This window comes from Eucyclogobius newberryi, unplaced genomic scaffold (genome assembly GCF_026437365.1).
Source record: "Eucyclogobius newberryi isolate DKJ021-1_F unplaced genomic scaffold, fEucNew1.0.hap1 SCAF_22, whole genome shotgun sequence".
Taxonomy (NCBI): Eukaryota; Metazoa; Chordata; class Actinopteri; order Gobiiformes; family Gobiidae; genus Eucyclogobius; species Eucyclogobius newberryi.
In genome coordinates, this window is record NW_027315857.1 from 11,121,538 (window position 1) to 11,143,775 (window position 22,238).

General features: G+C 40.8%; 3 protein-coding genes across 6 annotated transcripts in view; 2 read left to right on the forward strand and 1 right to left on the reverse strand.

Annotated features, from left to right (window-relative positions):
• The window catches only part of lrch4 (leucine-rich repeats and calponin homology (CH) domain containing 4), a 47,642-nt gene extending 40,852 nt beyond the window's left edge, over positions 1-6,790 (forward strand). The window contains exons 17-18 of one of the 2 annotated variants that reach the window (XM_072459298.1): positions 151-228; positions 6,539-6,790. In XM_072459298.1, the coding sequence (XP_072315399.1) occupies positions 151-228; positions 6,539-6,679 (219 nt within the window). In that variant the 3' untranslated portion in view covers positions 6,680-6,790. Of the gene's footprint in view, positions 1-150; positions 229-1,049; positions 3,666-6,538 lie in introns of those variants that run through there. The other variant, XM_072459297.1, reaches the window with a different exon arrangement.
• Positions 6,791-7,648: 858 nt separating this feature from the next.
• On the forward strand, positions 7,649-19,230 carry LOC140372045 (PC-esterase domain-containing protein 1A-like). 3 transcript variants are annotated; one of them, XM_072459303.1, is made up of 10 exons: positions 7,649-7,774; positions 8,304-8,392; positions 9,789-9,868; positions 10,764-10,996; positions 12,113-12,263; positions 13,071-13,347; positions 13,439-13,507; positions 14,001-14,051; positions 18,327-18,455; positions 19,106-19,230. In XM_072459303.1, the coding sequence occupies exons 2-10, from the start codon at positions 8,317-8,319 to the stop codon at positions 19,198-19,200; spliced, it is 1,161 nt and encodes a 386-aa protein (XP_072315404.1). In that variant the 5' UTR covers positions 7,649-7,774; positions 8,304-8,316; the 3' UTR covers positions 19,201-19,230. The 3 variants fall into 3 exon arrangements, with proteins under 3 accessions (XP_072315404.1, XP_072315405.1, XP_072315406.1); XM_072459304.1 differs by having other exon boundaries at positions 7,649-7,753; XM_072459305.1 differs by lacking the exon at positions 7,649-7,774 and adding an exon at positions 8,204-8,223.
• Positions 19,231-20,041: 811 nt separating this feature from the next.
• Positions 20,042-22,238, reverse strand: part of adam19a (ADAM metallopeptidase domain 19a) — a 150,223-nt gene continuing 148,026 nt past the window's right edge. The window contains exon 22 of the mRNA XM_072459296.1: positions 20,042-21,211. Within this exon, the coding sequence (XP_072315397.1) occupies positions 20,936-21,211 (276 nt within the window). The 3' untranslated portion in view covers positions 20,042-20,935. The remainder of the gene's footprint in view (positions 21,212-22,238) is intronic.

The following is a 22,238-nucleotide window of genomic DNA, read 5'->3' on the forward strand; positions in this document are numbered from 1 at the left end:
GTTAGATTTGACATAATCCCATTAAAAATGTAAAGTTGGTTCTATGCCTTCTGTTGAGGGAGGACGCAAAGCTCTATTCCAATTAAATTGCCCCGTCTTCCCTTCCCCACAGGAAAACACATCATTAATTCACTTTGTTTTGTCTTTCAGCCAAAGCTCAGCCCAGCGAAGTGTCGACTGAATGTGGAGAACTTCATCTCTGCCTGTCGCAAACTGGGGGTTCCAGAGGTAATCTTTCTTTAATCTCTGCTGTCATAGTGATTCTGCAAACTTCGCGTAGAAAAAAAGATAAACAAACTTCACCCATGACAGTTAGATGTACCTAATTTATTATGTATCAATCATAACTGTGTCTAGTTGATGTCTCCTTGTTCTGCTGACAAACAGTGGCTTATGTCAGAGTCTGCCAATAGTTCTTTCTTCAGCCTTTTCAGCTAAGACTAAAACTGCCATAATGTATGGATATATATATATATATATATATATATATATATATACACACAGTACAGCAAATAACATTTTAGTATTGAGACCTGTGTACCTAATTTATGGCTGTTTTAGTTCTCCATAAATGTGCTATGATGTTGTGATGTGACAGACTCATTACAGAATTCCTACACATTTTGTTTTAAAATTATATGTTCACTTGTTTTAATCAAATTGACTAAAATTACTGTAGATTTTACATGTTGACATGGGTGATGATCATTCCCCCCAATGACCTCTGCCTATATGAACTATAAGACACAGGTAATGCCAAAATACACCTTTTGTGTATAAGTGAGCCAAAAAACTTGTGCTGATTTCATCGAGCACAAGTTTTATCCAAGTTACATTTCTAAGGCCACTGTAAATTGTGTGTCTAACACAAATTTTGGGTTATGTCTTATACTCCTTGTCCTGAGAGGATGTTTTGTCCTGAATGCAGTGTCCCATTTTCACGCAAAGCACTTGAACCAGAATGTGTAGGACCTGTGCTGTTTGTCTGTCTGTGCTTTCTCTGTGGCTTCTGTCTCTAACTCGTCCTGTCTCTCTTGTCCCGTGTCCAGATGGACATGTGTGCGTGCTCTGATGTGCTTCTGTGTAAGCTGCCCACTGTGCTACGCTGTGTGGGAGCGCTGCTGTCCCTGGACGTGGGGGGCCCGGAGGAAGACCTGGTCCCCGGCAATCCCTTGTCCCCCTCCCAGTCGTCGCTTCTGTCCACAGACTTCCTGCTCTTCTACAGCGCTGCCATGGCGCTGCTCTACGTGCTCTACTGCTACCTGCTCACATAAGGACACTTGAGTCCTCTTCACGGGGCCACATAGAGCTGCTCTGGGGGACGTCCCGCAGCTCAGCACCTTTTGACCAACAGCAAAAACACTCAAAGCTTTTCTCTAGAACTGAGGTTCTAGTAAACACAAGCACTACACAGAGCACAGGACAGAGATGCCTTAGCCTTCAGCCTCGCCTTGTCCCTCCGACGCACAGCATGTTTGAAACAAGAGGAACTTAGGAACAGGACAGAGCTGTCCACAAGCACACAGCCTGGACTTCACTCAGCAGGGCCTCATATGAACTATGACATCATTTATTTCACTTGTTACTACATACATTGGTATAGTCCAGGGCTATTCAACATAAGGCCCGGGGGCCAAATTGGGCCCTCCAAACAATTTAATTTGGCGTGGTGTTAAAAAATTAGAATAAAATTTTGTTTACTGGTTTAATTCTGGTTTAGCACTAGTTTAGCACCTGGCATGGTCTTGGTTTAGTCCTTGTTTGGTCTTGGTTTAGTTTAATTCTGATTAAGACCGGTTTTGATTCTGGGTTAGTCCAGGGTCAAACCTGGTTGGTACTAGTCATATTGTATACACACTTTATATACACACACTACTGGTTATATTCTAGTTTGGTACTAGATGGGCAGTTTGACAAAGCAATATTTGTTAAAGCCATTTTGTATGTTTTTTTTCCCTGACAAAAATCTTTAGTTAATGAGATAGTGTTGGGGTTTATTTTTGTGACCCAAAATGCCTTGGCTCTCTGAAAAATGTTGAATAGTCCTAATATAGTCCATGAAAAAGAGTAGAATATATATTTTTCACAAGCAATTGTTGAAAGACACAGTAGGTCAATTTAAGTGAAAAGAAGTATGTAGTGGCATGTTGCACTTTGGAATCCCATGTTAATGGGAACAAGTTGCATCCAGAACTTTACAGAACAAAATGAGCAGGTTACTGGTGAGGAATATCAGAGTCTTTGATGTCATGAGTTGTTGAGTCAAATCTAATATCTAGGCCTGGCCTGTCGTGCCTGAGCAGCTCTGTCTTCTCCAAACCTTCCCTTTAACTATGAAGAATGTGAATGTTACTTTAGCCTTTACATGAAGCTCGACAACACACTGACCACTACACCGCCCGTTTGGGACAGCAGGTGGCGCTGTTGTCACATGAGTGGGCCAAACTGACGGTACAAGGCCTCTAATCCAGGCTGTTATGACTTTCTAGTTTTGTCTTTGGCGTTCATTTGGACGAGACTAGTTAAATGTTCTTATGTAAAAATGTACATCTTAAATTATTGTTCTTTTTTTAATTTATTTTATGTTCGATCAGTTCTATTATAGGCCTTGGTAGAATCAGCACAAAGCCTTGAGAAAACATGGAGTGTGCTTAAAATAATGCACACACAGGTCAACCCATAGTGATCAATATTCAATTATACACAGTTTAAATAATATCGATCGCTGATGTTAGCCTGGCGTCGGGGTTGGTAAATCACTGATCCTTTGAGGCTACATCTAACACGAGCGGTTTTGGGCTTTTCACGCCTCAAATCGATCACGGTTCAACACCAGGAGCTGATTAGAGCTCACTGGACTGATGAGCCTCCAAACACTAATGCCAACACCACACATTTCACTGCTGCCATCAGTAAGTAAGACCTGAGGGACCTAGACTCAAGTGAACTTAGTACAGTAGCTAATATGCATGTCACTGGGAGAACAAAGTGATCTGGGGTTTTTAATGTTTTGGCAGTTTTTTCATTTTTGACACTGACTATTATTGACATGATTAAATTGTGTGAAAATTAGGTTAGTTTAGATATTTTCTATTCCAACTACACAGAAATATTTCAGTTATCAAAGTTGTAAAGTTTATTTATGAAGTTTCGGGGAAAAGTTTCAATTTTTAGTTTAAAAAAAGGAAAATATAAGCTTAAACATTTGTTCAGTATTTTGCTTAACCAGATCAGCTGTCAAGCTCAGTGACTCAATCCAGCTTCTAAAACAAAAAGCCATTCTGTTCAAATAGCACTATCTTTTTGTAAGACGACTCGCAAATGCACCCTGGGAAATGTAGTCCGTCCAATTCACGTCTCAGACACACTGTCCACTGTAAAATACACACCCGACAAGCGCCTGTTGAATAGTTTTTTAATGAGAGTACCTAGCCTGCTGTTCAGATGAACTTTCTACTTGTTGAATGCAAAAGGATATTTTGTAAACTGGAGACGCACCTACAGCCACCCGACCTTGCTATATTCTTTAATACGTTAGTGACGCTGAAATACTGTTGTACTTTATATTTATATCATACCTTAAGAATCTTTTTTGAGTTTATATAAATCTATATGGAAGTTTTTTCTCCTTGTTGTAAAGAAATTATTAAAAACTTTGAACATGACTTTTATGTGCTGCTTCCATGCTTTATGATGATTACAGTGATGAGGTCATCTGCAGCGGCCTATTGCCTTCAGCTCAATATTCCCATTGACCACTAGAGGGCAGCAAAAGTATTTACCTGTAAAGTCTATGAACGGATTTATGCAGATTTGCCAAGTACGCTGTGCTGCCTAGTAACAGAGGCACCAAGGAGGAAGATAAAAAAACAAAAATGGTCCACATATTTAATCATAATTCTCCAATAACATTCATTCGTTTGATCGAATGCTGTATATTGAGTTACAAATTATGATCAAAATTTGTCTGCTGCTGCGTTAATGAGATTTCAGGCCAGCCAGACTTTATTGTTATTTGGTGTTCAAGGCCTGCAGTTCCCCTCATGCTGATGCCCTACGCTCTGTGCACTAACCTCTCTGTGAACAGCCAGTTTTGTAGAATCCCAGGATGTCCCGTTCTGGAGGAGGTGAGTCGGATGCACAACCTCACTCGGGGCACGAGACATGCACATGCATCAATCAAACACATGATCCATCTAATCTAATGAGCTATTATGTATTCTGTGCATGCTCCATATAATCTTCACACAATTACACTTGAACAGATAGATTTGGTGCTTTTCTGATCAAATGTAAATTGTCTTTTGTATAAATTATTCCCTTTCAAATAAAAAAATGTGATCAGGATAAATTGAGACATTTGGCTAAATAGTATTCAGTAATAATTTAAAGGTGCACTATGTCATTCCTTTCCCTCCAATCTTGCACAGTGTAGTATTAAACGTGTCTATCTCCATTTAGACAAGCGGGTGACTCAACCAGACGTTACAGGTCAGATCTGTGGAGACTTGTCCCTGAATGCATGTTTTCAAGGTACTTTTGAGCAACAAAATCGGCTGTAATTGAATAAAAATACAAGATAGTAGACTTTAATGTCATACTGTTGAACATCCCAGGAAACATTCCACAAGTAAAGTATAGTGCACCTTTAACTAACGTTTAAAACTGGCACAATTGCTCCCAAAAGTGCTTTCTCTCCGGTAAAAAAAATCTATTCTTTCTGCCTAATACTATAGGCTAAACTACACTACAACCTATTTTTATTATGCCTCAAGTCTACGCCACAATTCACATTCATTCAGGGGTTTAGTGCTTGGTCCCTTGAGTGGAAACCTTAGTTGCTTTTTGACATCGAGAGGACACTAAAGCGTGCTGCTGCTGCCGCCGCCGCCGCCTCCTTTTTACCAAACACATCTCCACATTCATCGCTCTTTTAAGCTACATTTGTATGCGTGGCTGGAATCGCGGCTTACTGAATGAAAACGGTTCATAATATTCAAAGTTGGGGCCTCCGGTCGCTGTGCATTACACCCTCACAAGCGTATTGTGGTTCCGAGACGCCGGCTGCTTAAGGCAAATCAAAGTGGCACTAATTCTCATTTAATAGGTTTTCATTTCACATTGGGAGGCAGCAGACACTACACGTGTGGAAGACATGCACAAAGTCTAACACATGGATTTAAACCTTTGAGGAAAATATAGAATATCCAGTCAATGTGTGGAGATGGGTTTAAAAACACGTTCTATGGCAGATTTATACGTGCACTATGTTGCTTTTCATGCATATGTTATTGCTTTGCCTGCTATGTTCCACAGTATGGCATTAAATGTATCTTATCCCCATGGAGACGAGCAGTCGGTGCCACCAGGTCGAGTTGCAGGTCCAAATAAATGCCGACATACACTACGTTTGCTGCCAAACTGTGGAACGTTACGGGTAAAACAACATCTCCACGGAGACGAGCAGGAGAAGTCGACCTTTAAGTGATTCTATAATTGTCTGTGCTGCTCTTAAAATCCCCACCACTCGAAATCTGTGCCACTCAAAAGACGTTCGATGTGTGAAGAGACTTTTTATATAGTTCTGGTTATTCTGTCTCAATTACAAGTGTTTTGAGTCTCATTTATCATGTTGAGTGGTATAAAAGTGCTGGCAATCTACTTATTAATCTAAAAATCCATAAGCAAGACGTAAACAACAGACAAAACTATATAATAATGAAAAAAGGCGCTATCTTTGAATGCCATAGGCTCTTTGAAAATCTGATCTTTGTACAAAATTATAGACAAAAAGTTAAAGAAGACTATTTCTGAGCTTGGTGGCAGAGAAGTACTTTTACAGACCCTTTAAAAAGTCCTAGAATGAAGGCAAAATGAAATGAACCACAATACATTGTTTTGAATTTCTAGAGAAAAAAGTTAGTTTGTTTTCTTGTCTATTTAAAGTAAAACTAACTATTTTCCAGGGTTGGGAAGTAACTCATTTAAATTACAAATATTCACGTTACTTGTAATTGAGTATAATCTTAGCCATGTAATTGTAATTATTTACATTTGAGTAGTGAGAACAGAACTTTAGTGTACTTGATTACTTTACTCGAGTAGTTTTAGTCATGAATTTTTTTTTACTTGAGTACAAATATACTCTTTCCACCCCTGCTGTTTTCTAGCCTCCAAATTGTAATTGAAAACTGTAACATCTGTGGTAAAATCAGTAAAAATAAAACAGAAATCAACATTTCTGTAAGTATTTGTCCAGCGTAATAAAATACTAAGTCTGTACACTAAAAGAACAAATCATTCAAAATACAGGTGTAAGTGGTTTTATTTGCTAAAACAACATTTTTCACTATCTATGATATTCTGAAGCTCAACCAAGTTTGTCCTTTGAAATCTCCTTAGGTTCCACTTCACTTTTGCCTCCATTCCAGAATGTACAGTGTTTGAAAGGGTCTATAAATACTTTCAGCGAGCCAGAACTAGAACTGTCCTTGGTGGTGAGTTTGTGGAGCCTGAGCGTGTTGCCTCTGTCCCGCAGGAGCAGCTGTGCCCCCCAGCGCTGCTGCTGGAGGAGGGCCTGGGCAGAGTGGCTCAGCTGGTGCAGACGCTGGTGGAGCTGCCTGATGGAGCTCACAGGACGTCCAGAGCCGAGCCGGGCCGGGCCACCTTCACCCTGTGAACACGGAGCATGTACTAGACTTCTCAGGACCAACAACACATGCCTCATTCCCCCCTTTGTATTTGTATAAGGAATATGTTCAATTACCAATGTAATAAAATAATACTTCAATATCAGTCTCTTCATTTTGGTCACCATAATATTATATAACACATTTTTTTGTATAGTTTGTGATGCAAAACATGAGTAAGATTCTGAACATTTGGTGGTTAACTTCCATTTGGTTTCTCTTAAGACAATAATGTAATTATTGTCAAATCTCCTCTGCCTGACACATGGTCATTGACCTTCATCATTTGCAAACTACAAATTGTCCTCTGCATTTGATCCATCCTTTGAAAAGAACCTGTCAGGAGGAGTGGTCCCTGCAGGAGCAGTGGTTCCTGCAGGGCAGGGCTCGAGGACCCACCTCCAGGGCTTGGTTTGGTCAGGACCTTCATTGAAGAGTTTTACCTGTTGTGTTTTGTGTTGATGGGGGAAACTGGAGCTCCAGGAGGAACATGCAAACTGCACAGACAGGCCCAGTCTGTCCTGGGAAAGTGGAACCTGTGACCTTCTAGCTGTTAGGTGATAGTGTTAGCCACTCTGCCACCATATCACTGACCCTGAATAACATAAAGGGTAATCACAACACAGAATTTTATTTTACTTTATTTATTTAATATGGACATAGCATTGGACGAACCAGATGCAATGTTTTAAGTGCTATAGCAAAATAAGCTAATTTATTTAGGAGGTTTTTAGAATTGGGCGGTTGGAGCAAGAAGGTGCACATGGATCTCCATGTGAGCATTTTTTACCCCCTAAAACTCTGGGGCCTGTGACAACAAACCCTTTTTACCTCCTTCCTCATCTGCAAACACCACAATAACCCTGTCAGACTCTACATCCGAGTGTAACTCACATATTCTATTGACCTTTGACCTCACGGGCTATAACAGGGCGCCCCCTGGTGCCGGGGTGGGGACCTGCAGCGGCTCTGGTGCTGGAGCTGGCGCCATGTGGAAGTCTCTTCTCGGGAGTCCACTTTGGTCCGCTTCGACTCACAACTCCAGTAAACTAGTCTAAAGCCGGGTAAGACTAGTCTAAAGCCGGGTAAGACTAGTCTGCTTCAAATGCACAAACACAGGGACTAGTTTGAGTGTTTGAGTCTGAGTTGTTAAACGGAGCTAGCATCATGGCTCCACGCGCACGTGCGGCTCATTAGTTACACTTTATTTGCCTTTAATAAGTAAAAGAAAAATACACAAAATGACACTGTTAAAATAGAAAGTCTTTTGGTACTTTCACATTTTAAAACTATTACAGCCTCTGAAATGACAATATCCCAGAACAGGCTTATTTCATTTTGTATTTCATGAATTTGATTGAGCTTTAGCATAACATAAATAACATACTTTTTTCCCCCATTGTAAACCGTAATATTGAACAAAAACGAATTATAGCAATTGTTTAACTGACTTTTTAATTTAGAATATTCTGAGCCTCAGTTGCAGGACAACACTGGCTCCGACTAAACTAATGATGAGGAAATACTGAACAAGGTTAAAAGCTTGTTTTTAAATGTCACCTTATTGAATGTTCAGTTTGTAAAGCATGACATTAAACTGCTGTTTGTTGTCAGACTTGAGTGGACCATGAGGAGCTTTGTGAGGGCGGCTCAGGTCAAGACGCTCCTGCACAACAAGTGTGTGGTGGTTCTGGGAGGATCAGGTGAGACACACACGTCAAGTCCTGTCTGTGTTTGACTTTCAGGGGGAAATATGTAAAGGTCCAGACAAATGGGGAAAAAAAGACTGTCTGGACAATTTTGACCGACTTTGGATCAAATGGGACTTTTATTTTAAATTATTTGTGCCATAATTGTGTTTCTTGTGTTTAGTTGGTGTCTATTTGTATTATAAAAAGTGTATAAAATTTCCTCTCTGGTTGTTCTGTTTCTGTTCTGTGCTTTCTGTTTTGATCTTTTAAAAATTTGAAAAGAAAAATACCCAATTAAAATGAAAATAATGCCTATATGGATTTATTGTTCAATTAATGATCGGGAACAATATTTTTTTCGAGCACTAGTGGAAATATGTTATTTTATGTGGTAGATCAGATTTGAGCGCTAGTTAATTTGTTAACTCTTAACTATCGACTTAAGTGTATCATTCTGCTTTATTTCTATTGCAGCGTTATGTTTTTTAACTATTTTACATTTAAAAGTGGTAAACTACAATTCTCTTTCATTTGTCTCAGTAGTTTCAATATTATCATTGAGATTTCCTGTAGCAATATGTTTCTAATGAAAATATGTTACTGTGACATTTTTTCTAATATTAGTTTGTACTTTACATTTGGTTAAGGGAAAATATGAACATTTACTGAACATTCCTTAAGACAAAATGATCAGTAAGTTGGTCACTAACAACTATTTTAGTAGTTCTTTTTTTGAATAGTTGACTATTGGTAATAGCCAACTATTATTTCTATTGTACATTTAGACTTTTTAAAATGCTAAATCAACCAAAGATTGGTGAATGAGGACTTTTATATAGACAATATTTACAAATAAGGTGTATAATTTATGAATCTCTGAAATCAAATTTTTATGACATTTTGAACACTGCTGCTGTCTTTGTTATTAAAGTCTTTTCATGTGTTTGTCCAGATAACTGTTTATAAAAATAATTTTAGCCCCTTACTAATATGTCATAGGCAAACCTATTCCAATATATGTGCCAACTGCTGTTTCCATGATCAATAAATACCGCAATAATTCTAAAGATGTAATGATATGCAAATTGTATCACAGTCCTTTTTTAAAATGTTTGAAAAAAAATCTTTGGTGTTAATCATTTATGAAATAAAAAATAAATGTGGCTAAAAATTGTTCATGTTTTCTCCACTGAAATAGTCTATATTATGATTTTTTTTTATTTTTTTTTTATTTATTTTTTAGTTGCAAAAACCAAAAATGTATGAAGTGAAGGAACTTAGTTGAAATAATTTGACACAATATTATTGTGAGACCTTTTGGCGATACGATATCACAGAATAAATAATACTGAATTAGCTCCTGTTTTTATATCTCAATGTTTTAAAATGATGGTGTCTTTGATTGCAGTGCAGCGCTCCATGTACAAAGACCTGGTGCAGCTCCTTCAGACAGACACAATCTTGACTCTGGCTCAGCTCAAGTCCAAAGTAAAGTCTTTTCTCTTTAAGTCCCTGCTCTCCTCACACGCTCCACACCCTCTATTCCCCCGTCCTTTTTCTGAATTGGAAGTAAACAGCCTTTCTAACAACACCACAATAGGTGCCATTAGGATGCAACATTGTACCTAGGTAATTAACATGCAGAATAAACTGTGGCCTCGAGAGGTAATTAACAAAAGTAAATGGTTCTTCAGTTATTCTGAGACAATAAGTCACTGCAATTTGGATTTAAACGGAACTCTGCGCTTGTCCCCGTTTTATCCTTATTAGCCTCTGTAGCGATTCTAATTCAGTTTGGAGAAAAGCACCAGTTTCCTCATTTCTGCCACAGCCGTCAAATCAAATAGAAAACCTTATTTCGACTATTTGATATTCTGTTTGCGATGTCAAGATTAGTGACTTTGAATCCGGCTCCGACAATTTCTATTGTATTTTATATTTTTTTTATGGTTGGGAGCACTAGTAGAGCAAGTATATTTTATGTTTCAGTTTATAAAATGTGCTGTATGAAGTGTATTGGATTTAAATGTATTGGTTGAGTTTTAATTATCAGACAAATGTGAAATGCCTGTGAAATGAATCACAAAAGTGCAGAAATGTCACCTTATATTCCAAGTTGAAAATGTACATCGCTTTTTACATTTTTACATTTGATGGGCTCTTTTTGTAGCATTTTTCACTATTGAAGAGATTCCTAATTTGATTATGGAGCATATTGTTTAAGGTAGATGACTACAATTGATGAGTGAGGGATTACACGACTCTTCAAAACAATCAACATTTCGATGTATTCCCCAGCTCTGTGTGACATCCCTGCTTTTACTCTCATTAATTAGTTTGTACCATTTGTGAGTAATACATTAATGTCCTGTTGTGCGTATAGGGGGAGCACTCGTTTGAGAGAGACCGGCTGCTGGAAGGGGGTCGTCTGGGTCTCATGTCCAACGGGACGGACTACAGAGAGGTGCGGCAGTACCAAACGGAGCACCACCTGCTGCGCTTCTACTTCATCACGCGCGTGTACTCGCCCTACATGCAGAGTGTCCTGCAGGAGCTCCGACAGGGGCTCAGACCAGACGTCATCATCGTCAGCTCCTGTGTGTGGGACATGACTCGGTACAGAGCTGCTTTCATTGCTGCTGGCTTCGTGGTCGCTTTGCCTTTCTCTTTTTCCGATGTAACACCTTTTCATCCCCTCATTCCTTCGTTTCCCCTTTCTCTAATCTTATTTCATACCTTGATTATTCAAGGAGGGTTTGCCACCGGACTGTAGATTAGGGCTGCACAGTATATTGCAATCAAATCGAAATCACAATTTAAAAAGTGTAAATCAGTTTCACGGTGTTATAATGTGGTAAAGCTGCTTGCAAACATGTTCTAAAATACATGGGATTCTAAAGGCTCATGGATAAAAACATAAATCTCAATGTTTGTCAGAAAAGTTGCAGATGTTTACCCAAAAACCTTTGATCCGTTGTTTGGATATTACTGCTTTGCCTGTAATGTTTTTTTTTTTTAATGCCTTTTTAAATAGTTTATTCCCCTTCCTATGTTTTCTTTGCGTCCTTCTTGTCTTCCTCCTTTTGATGGTTAAAAAAATAATAATTCTACCCCAGAAAAGGCTCTTATCACACCATTGGGTCCGGCACATGAAGCCGAGTCAAACATTGCTCTTTCCAATTTGTGGCCGCGTCCTGAGCCAGGCACATGCGTCGTCGTCACGGTGATGCCGCGGTGGCCCTGCTCCTGCTAGATTAGCGTGGCGAGCCGCTCTGATTATGATGCAGTCAGAGTAGATGATGTTCCTAATTCGTTGTCCCTCGACTCTCACCAATGCTCCAGCTCCAGTGCCAGTTTCCTTCACATTAACTCCACGGTCAAAAGACAAAGTGTGCCCCAGTGCACTGCCTCTTCCTCATTTGTCTGGTTGCATGATTCTGCCCACATTTAATCAGACAAATCCTGTGTAGGGCCATGGAATATTAGAAAAGCATCCAAAGAGGGAAAACCAACTCGATAGTAATATAGGGAAATGACATGGAGTCTATTAATTTACAATACAACTTCTAGCACAGACATCTTTATTATTGTAGCACTGCAACACGGGCGCTGGCAGTGGTATTGTATCGCCTTAAATAATCAAGTATACTTTGAAGGGTCGTCGTAGTACTGACAACGAAGATGTAAAATGATACTGGTGCTGATTTTTTTTCTAATGTTTTTTGTGTGTAGGTATGGCCTGAACTGCCTGGAGAAGTACAAAGAGAACTTGCACAGATTCTTTGGCCAGATTAAAAGTGTGGTGTGTCCCGACGGCCTCATCGTGTGGACCCTGGCTATGCCTCTGGCCAAGCAGATTAAAGGAGGCTTCCTGGTGCCTGAGGTCAGGGCCATTTCACTGTGAATCTGAATGTACATGTGGGTCTGTTCTCCTTCTATTAGACTGTCACAGGCTTTAAGTGAGAGCCCGATTGTTTTCCTTATTGTGCTGCATATCAGCTGCTAGACTTTCTCATTTGTGTGTGAGGATTGCTCTTTTATCACAGAAGGCCGGTCTTAATGAGTTTTTGTGCTCACCTCCGAGTCTGTGACATGTGCATAAAGGAAGCCCTAGTTTCTGTTTTGCTCATGAACAAGAAGTGCTCTAGGTTTGATTTATATTCTAATCTACCTTTGAAGAAATGCACAGATGCTCAGAAGGAATCATTGAATGTGTATCAATGAATGCATTTCTGAGCACGATGACGACACTTTGGGTTTGTAAAGTGTTATACGCAGCAATTCAATGTAAAGTGCATATTTTAAGTCATGTAGATAAGTTAAGCCTTTATTTGTCCCACAATGGGGAAATTCCACTGTTGCAACACAAAGTAGGTACAGAAGTAAACGACAAAGAACAGATAATTTATAAAAAACTTTAAAAAACACTCTTAAAGCTCATATAAAAAAACTCTTGTGATAACTATATTTCTAATGGTGCTATTGACATGACATCTTTCCCAGGTAATGGGAACAACCCCAGTAAGGAAAGAAATCTTAAATGATGCAATTATGTGAAATGACAGCGGGAAGACAACTGGAGGGAGTTGCCAAGAGACGAACTAATCAAAACACCAGCTGAAAATGTTCAAAACCGCTGTATTTCTACTTCTGGAACCCTCCTGTTGATCACTAACGCTGTGATGTGCAGGTGAGTCACCTGGAGCCCTCTCTCTGCTCTGACATCATTGAGGCAAACTTCTACGGCGGGCAGCTGGCCGACGCCTACGGCCTGGACACTTTGGACCTGCACTTTCACTTCAGGCTGAGTCTGCAGCACCGCATGCCTGACGGAGTGCACTGGGACTCGCTGGCCCACCGCTCCATCAGCACCCTGCTGCTGCTCCATGTGGCCCAGGCCTGGGGCATCATCCTGAAGGTGGACCATTCTACTTTGTCACTTCCAGCTCCACCACCTCCTGTGTCAGGTGAGGACCAGGCACTTCTGAGTGACGTCTCCACAGTCGTCTGTTTAATACAGCGTTTGTCATAGTGTCATCTAATGTGACTCATGTTTAGTTTCCAAGAGGAAAATACCCAGACGCAAAGCGAAGTGGATCCCTCCTCCTCCTCCAATGATGGGCCCAGGTCAGTCCCTTGTTAATGCATTTTCAGTATGTAAATGGCAGAGAAAATGGGCCTTATTCATGAAGCGTTATTATTATGTACACACACGATCGCCCTCCTCCGTTATTTTCCATGACTTGCCCTAAACACTAACAACGATAACAACGCTTATTTCAAGAAGTTGGTGAATAAATGTGCTCATTTGTGTTTGAACATTTTGAATAGTTGTCGACGCTGTAAAAAAGCACAACTTCCTTAATTTTGTGCCCATATTTGGAAGCTTGGAGATGTTTTTTTGGCAAATACATATTAATGTGAATACAAATAAACATGTGAGTCACGTGGTGTTCATTGCTTGGTGTTGGTGAATAAGGCGTAACTCTCATATGAAGACATTTGTCAGCTTCAGAACATGTTGTGAATCTAGCGCAGAAGAGTGTCATCTTAATGTGGAAGTGACAAGCATTTTATAAGAAAACATTAATACATGAAGTGTTCTTGTTTCCTTTGGCAGGACCAGGACATGCGCCGTGGTGCCCTCCACACAGACCACACAGACCTCCAGGTAAGACACGTTCACATGACGATGTACAGTCCCAGAGATGGCGCCTGATTTACACTGAACAAAGATTTAAACGCAACATGGATGTTTTCCCCCCATTTTTCACAAAAGAGCCATTCCTCTCAAATATTGTTCTCAAATCTCTAAATGTCTAAATGTGTGTTAGTGAGCACTTCCATCTCCTCAGGTGTGAATATTACACAGGTGTGCCTTAGGCTGGCCACAACAAAGGGACGCTCTGAAATGTTCAGTCAGTCTGAGTTGATCAGGTTGTTGGATCTCATCACTATTTCTACATTCATCAATGAATTGCATCTGTTTGTTGTCCATAACTCTTGCCCCGATCATAACCCACCTCCACCATGGGCCACTCCAGCCACAACGCTGGCGTCAGCAAACTACTCACCCTCACGACGCCACACGCTGTCTGCCATCTGCCCCGACCAGTGAATACTGGGATTAATCTGTGAATGAGTATTTCCCCACTCAGGTCAGTTACAACTACAAACTGTGGTCAGGTTTGTTGTTGTGACTGACCTGATGAAGACGACGAGCATGAAGAGGAGCTGACGGCTCGTGCAGAAATGCTTTGTTACAGCAGCTGTCTGGGTGTGACTGATCTCAGACAATGTTTGAGAGGACCATGCTGGGTGCGGAGGTCCCGCCCCGAGCGGAGGTCCCGGCCGCCCTGGACCGAGGTGGACATTCCTACAGTCAGTCCTTTTATTGTGGCCAGCCTAAGGCACACCTGTGAGGTGGGATGGATTATCTCTGCTCACTTACACACATTTAGACAGATTTGTGAACAATATTTGAAAGAGATGTTTTTTTTTTTTTTGTGTAAATTAAGTTCAGTTCATGAAAAATGGAAGCAAAAGTGTTGCAGTAAAATCTTTTCTACAGTGTTTCCCTAATTTATAAAGAATTATTTGAATAGTGACATTTTATTAAAAAAAAATAGATAAATCAAACTACTTACCATTTACATTTTTTAAAACAATTTTGGGCTTGACACCAGGGACCACTCAATAATTTTGGTCCCGATCTTAAACTCATATTCTTTTTGATTGTGAACATTATCAGCCATGAGTTTTACCAGTTTAGATCTGGGTCGGAGCTGGTTTAATTTCACTGGTTCAGTCCAAACACTAAAGAGAAATACTGTAGCATCTGTGTTGCAACTGTTCACTTGTGGCCTGGTGTCAAACCCAAAATTGTTTTAGAAATAGAGCTGGGTTTCGATTCAAATTTCAAGAATCGATTCGATTCCGATTTTTACGTTTCAAAATCGTTTTTTTTTTTTTTTTTTTTTTTTTTTTTTTCGATTTCTCAGATCCCATCTGATTCGCTCCGATTTCGATCTGATTTCCGATTTCGATTCGATCCGGGGGTTAATGTTATTAAAAATGAAAAATGTAATGTGAGAAGCAACATATTAAAACTAGTATTATCAATATTAAACAGCAAAGTATTGGTAGTTACTGATGGAAGACTGATGAAAAGGTTAAGGGTCAATCTACCTTCAAGAAAGATAATCCAGGAGTCCTGAATTATCTTTCTTGAAGGTAGATTGAAGTTCACTGAGGGAAATGTAGAAAAGGATTTTAATTAAAAAAAAAAAATCGATCTTTGGACATACGAATCGATAATCGGTCATTAATATGCGAATCGATTAAAAATCGGAAAATCGATTATTTCAACCCAGCTCTATTTAGAAAATTAAAATGTTAAGACACGGGAGCACCTGAATGTATATAATTGAACCCCAATCTTTCAGATTACGTATTAGGGCTCGGGACAAACTGTTTAGTTTTTCAGTTTAAACTGCATCACGCTTTGCTCCTTGATATAAATCGTACCATATTTAACTTTCTCCACAAATGATTCCTCTACTATATAGCCTGGTTGTTAAACTATTTTCAAATACAAAAGAAAAGGGGAAATGTTGTGAACACAGGAAGGCTCCAGCCTGCTGGTCATAAATGAGATTGACTGTATTGTCGTATAAAATCCCACTATTCATTTGTTTGTCCCTGAGGCCTTTGTCTGTGCTGTGTCTTGGTGGATAAGCATTTTTGGTGCTGTGGTGGGGCAAATAAACCAGCCTACGCTCGCTGTAAGGCTCCCAAAGACCCTTTGAATTGTGTTGGACAAGATTTTTACATTTTTGCTCAGTGAAGCTTAAATAAATCGCTGCACATGCACACGATCAGAATATGATTGAAATATGTTACACTGCTCCCACACGACAATAGCAGGAGATCCCCGCTTGAACTTGGACAAGGTCACCTTTTCTCCTGCGTTTGGCAATCAGGCTGCCCTTTCATTGGGCCACATGATTGCATCAGGATAATAATCAGTGGTTATTCACTGTTGCCCCGCCCACTTCACCATAACTGATGGAGGCAGCCACACAAGCTCATCAGAGCTGGGCTTTTCTATACTGAAGGTAGTGTTTGGTCGTAGAAGCACTTCTATTGAGTGAACTAAGCATTTTTCAATGCACATTTTATTGATAAAGGAATATTAAGTGTGTGTGTGTGTGTGTGTGTGTGTGTGTGTGTGTGTGTGTGTGTGTGTGTGTGTGTGTGTGTGTGTGTGTGTGTCTGTGTGTGTGTGTGTGTGTGTGTGTGTGTCTCTGTCTCTGTCTCTGTCTCTGTCTCTGTCTCTGTCTCTGTCTCTGTCTCTGTCTCTGTCTCTGTCTCTGTCTCTGTCTCTGTCTCTGTCTCTGTCTCTGTCTCGGCTCTTTGTGAATCTGACGACTTTACTATGTAAGTGGTACACGAGCTCTGCACAGAAGAACATCAGCTTTCAAATCCCACCTACATTTTTGTGGGTAAATATGAAGAGAAGTAAAGCTCCTTTTGGAGGAATAGACCATGACGGACGGTAGACTGCAACTTTGTTGGGATTTGACATCCCTATTTCAAAGCTAAAGCATATATCACACAAAAAAGTGCTTTAGAGACTTGTAAAAGCCCAGGTGGAATGCCTATAAAATGTGTGAATTATAGGCTTACTATGTGGTTTGGAGAACAAACAGATCCTGATTGTTCCTCGAATGGTTGATTTGACTGGAAGTGGGTCATAGCTTTCCCATTGTTTCTCACTTTTAGAGCTTCATAGGTTTAGTTTATCAAATGAGTGACAAAAAAAGAAAAGGCCAGCTTGGCAAAAAGATAATGATGATAATGGGATGCAGGGGCCAGCTTGGCAAAAAGATAATGATGATAATGGGATGCAGGCATCTTATTTGACCCTGGTGAATATGAGCGTCTTAAAATAACTATTGTAAAGAACAGTTTGTGTGCCGTCTGAGCCAACATAACCTCTTCCTACAGCTGCTTCAGTCTTTACTTTGAAAGTAAATTAAAAAGTCGTTTAGGGAACACTGCAAATGAGTCTCACATCAATTAGCTTTAGTTTGTCTTCAACGCTTTCAGTCCAAACCTTTCCGTCCGTTTCCCCTGAACTTCTCCGCTGTGAATATCAAACGGGCCTGTTCTATATAATGCATGCACTTGGCCTTCCTCTGCGAGTGGAGTGACTGACATGGCGGCGGTCAGAACGGCTCGTCCTGTGCCATTGACGTCGGCCACTTCATGTTTGTTGATCCTTCACTTTGTTTTTTATACATACAATTGACATAGGAAATCTTGCAAATTCTCTCAAGTGTTCGTAAGCCTGTGAATGTGGCGTCCCCCTGAGCGGCAGCAGGTACAGTGTTCTTGGTGAGACTCCTGCTCGGCCCGTCTCCCCTCACACACTGTCAACCTGCAAATGTCACGCGTGTTGTGGAATATTAATGCTGGCAGTAATTTTGGCGTCACAGAAACCCGTCCTGTCGCCTCGTTTTGCTCCTCAGCTTAGACTTTGCCTCGTCTCCTTTTCGGGTTCTTGCTTCGTTTGGATAGATTTTAGACTTCATCGATCCACAAGGAACATGACATGGACACAGCAGCTCACACATTGCAAAATAACAACCAGATCAAACAATACTCAATTTTTAATAAGTAAAATGGAATGGAATAAAAGTAAATACAATATATCTTAATATACTAAGGCTGTATACAAGAGATGCAAAGATAAAAATGGTGCTTTGACATGACATTAAGGCAATAACATCACCAGAAAAGTTGCATCGTGTACCTGTAAAACATGAGTCCTGCCCACTTTACCTTTATCTGTTGTGTGCCTTGAGTGCATTAGACGAAACGCAAACGAGCTCCTTTTTGACCATGTGATGAGAGGCTTGTTTATCCCGTTTTATTTTCCTAGGTCCTCCGTTCTGGGGTCCAAGGCCGAGCTTCCCCGGACCTGCTTTTAGAATGCACCCCTTTCCACGGCCCCCGCCCCCAAGGAGAATGATGGCCCCTCCGCACCCCTTCTTCAGACATCCGCCTCCAGGTACCACACTTCACCTGTTCAGAGTATTTACAATGACAGGAATGTCGACACAGTGATTGGCAGGTTTCACACATGCACGGGAAATGTTTGCACTGCTGATTCCCGAACTTGTGACAGTATTCATGTTGTGTTACTGATGATTCTGCTACAACTACTGCACTGGATTCTTGGAACTTGAAATTGACGTATTCTCCAGTGAGTTGATTCTCTCTGCCGGCCCCTCGCACACTGTTATTCCTCTCGCTACTTTCACCATCAAACTGCACATATCTCTTATGCTCTGCCAACAGAACCAGCTCCACACACTTTCTTCAAGCCAAATTCTCAGTCTGTTTCAAGTTTCAAGTCTGTGCCCACAAACTCTGCACCAGTTACAATAAATGTGAATGTATGTGTATGTGTGTAATGGAAATGAGTTTTGGGCCGTGACTGGAGAAAGTTCCCACCAATTCTTGTCAGATGCTTGAGCAAGTCATTCAGGTGTGAGTTTGTCCTTCTGAGCTGGGGAGGAAATCATGAATGAACTTCATTTTAAATTTGAAAGTGTGTGGTCACTGGTTCTGATATTCAAGTGAAAATTGACTTGAGTAAAAATAAAATCAGTTTTTAGAAGTGGTGCTGAATGATAAGGGATTTGGTCTTGTGTTCAGATTGGGGCCCGATGCGAGGAGGCTGGAGACGAGCCAACAACAGAATGCACCCGTACTACCCCCCAGGACCCAGGCCCCACATGTGGGGATGGTGAGGCTCACATGTGTATCTGAATGATATTGAGAAAAAGAGAATAAATGTTTTACTAAATTTCCCCTGATGTAAAGGGCTTCTTCTGTTCAAATCCAATGCACAACTGCACAAAACGCAGTCGATGTAAGAATATTGAGTTGTACACATTATCAGGCAAGATGTTATTAGTGTCACTTATTTGTACTGGGGACAAAGATTATTGAGACGTGTGAGCAAAGGACTGGACCTAAAGAGACAGATTTAATAAAGTGATGTTTATCTTTAGCATGCTTATCGTGGACCTCTGGTTACAGTATTCACTTCTGTGCACTGACTGGGAAGTGTGCATTTTGTATGTATTTCCTCAGTCTCTTTGTCCACTGTGGCCTTGGCCCTTGTATTGCTTCTGCTCTGGCTCATATCCATCCACTCTGTGCATGGAGCCCCATACCCATCTTCAATTACATCCCATAAATGTCAGAGCAGCGCTTGGCCTCACGGGGCAGTGGTCGATGTGAGCAGAATCCAGTGTTTTTTTTCTGCACACATTTACACACATGCAGCACAGGGCTGATAACGCGTGCAGCGCTCACCAACATGACAAAGAAATGACGAGCCGAGTCTATTACAGCTAAATGACTCCTGATTAAAGACTGTAGATTCTAGAGCGGGCCCTTTGCCAGCCGATATGAGCCTCCACAGGAATAACCACTTCATCCTCTGTAGAGTGTCCGGGACAGTTCACCGGACCAGACTGAATGGATCCACAATAGAGTGAAATCTAGTTGCCGTCCAGTTCAGGCTAAACTTTGACACTCGCCTTAAGGTGGAATGTGGCTGAAAACAAACACGAGTCTTGGAAGGCGCTTTGTATAAAAAGGTTTATGTACCAATTCAAAAGTCATAACGCACAGTAAATGACATTCAAATCAACATGAGCGAGCGAGTGTGTCCTCTACCATGTAAACAGCGCTGTGATTGGCTCTTCTCCTCCCAGTACAGACAATAAATTATGTGTCAAACGAAACACAGGATTGCGGTAAACACAATGGCATTTTCAAGCATTTTGGGACACACCCAGGTATGGAGACAGCTCTTTGGCACAGAACATAAATTATGATCAGAAATTAATTTGTAAACAATACAACAGTCGATACAAAATGCAGTTTTATACAGACAGCATTAACACAATATAAAAACAAATTATTTAAATTGATTTGGCAAATATGACTGTCCCCCAGTGGTTTCTCAGTCTGCAATGCGTCTGTGCAGAACCGCGTCAAGTGGATGCTGCGCCGGGACTGTGGGATCAAACACTCAGGGTGGAGCGGTCATCTGGGCTCTCGACAGTAAATGGTTTCATTTAAAGAATCCTTTCAAAGTTTCTTGATACCGTTGCTGTTTTTTCATCTCCCCTCCATGTGCTGAGTATGCTTTGTCTAAAAGCATTTTTCTAGTATGATTTATTTTTGTTGCTTTATCTTATTCATAACCCTAGGTCTTTGATGATCCTCTGTAGAAGTTGAGAATACTTGCTTTGTTGTGTGGCGTTTTAATAATCAACTTTTCTCCTCTTGACGGGATTTCTATTTGTAAGATTGAATTGTTCCTGTAGAGACATTTGACCTCTGTATTGAAGTCTGTCCCTCGAGTGCCTCAGGAGCAGTGCTTAACTGTGCCTCAGAACCATCTCATGGTCATGGCGTCCTTAGCCGGAGAATTATTCCTGGTGTGCAGGTTTTGGGTTGATGGGAGTGTTAAAATGAACAGAAAGCATGGGTGTGTTGTGTGTGTTCAAGGCCTACTCTGTCAGGATCTGAGGCTTCCACCTGGACTGCGACACGTCCTGTGGTCGGGTCTCCAGGTTTAACTTTGAGCTTGTCCTTCGCTGCTCCGTGCTCGCCCAGCCAAAGTCTCTTTAGTGCAAATAGGCTGTGAGCTGCGCGGCCCCGCTCTGAGTGGAGGCGGGGGGAGCAGAAGGTCATTTTCGTGGCGGAGATGAGGCTGTGTTTGGTTTGGCACCTGGGACCGGTCTAATAAGGACACGAAGAAAAAAAAGGGGAGAGACAGATTGTAAGTCAAGCAGTTCACAGCTAAACAGTCATTTTTGAAGAGAAGAATGACTAGATTTCCAAGTAGAGATGAATCAAGTCATTTCCATGTAAAAGAAGCTACAATATTCAGATGACATGTGTGGCAAAACCAGGCAACTTTCTGCAGAACTAGTGCTGCCATGAACCGAGTAAAAGTGAAAGTAGTCTCTTTTTTTCCCCCGGTATCATTACATTTTTGTTTACGTCTGTTAAATGTTATCGTTTAAAATCATTAAACCTGTAGGCCCAATATTAAACTACCGGTATGTTAAAGTTAGGGTCCTCAACAGCAGACAGTTTCTAACATTCAGACCTTCATTCTGTGCTTATGAACACAGTCCTGTATTCATCATGTTTAGCTCATAGGTTTAACGAGGCATAATGAACATTTACAGTCAACTCTTGACTAAAAAATGTGCTTTGACAAACTCTGGCCTTTAATTTTTACTCCTCCAATTTTAAAGGCGGTATGGACGATTTTTCGGCGATTTGAGAACGCAGGTGGAAGTGCGCATGCGCACTCCCCCGTGCGGACTGATACAACACACACGTGCGTTTGTTTATTAGCGCAACAGAGCGCATCACATCGCTCGTCTCCCGTAGATTTCTGTCCACTTCTGCGTCAGCTCGAACTGTCTTTCTCAGTCTTCATTTTGCCCCATACACTGAGGGAACTATATTATGATAGATACATGCGCTTAGGTGAGCGGTAGGTGCGTTTTATGATTGATACGTGGCAGGACAAATGATTTATCCACGCCACGAGGAAATATGAAAAAGAATTTGCTGAAAAAAATCGTCCATACCACCTTTAAGTACTATTATTAATCTGGGATTATGTGCATAAAGCACTAATTTAGCTCGTTACATACACACGGACAGTTTTCATGTGTTTTGATAAATTATCTAGGGGTATGCAGTTCTGGACTGTACTGGCTCACTTTCCCCCCAGTCATGAGTGGTGATT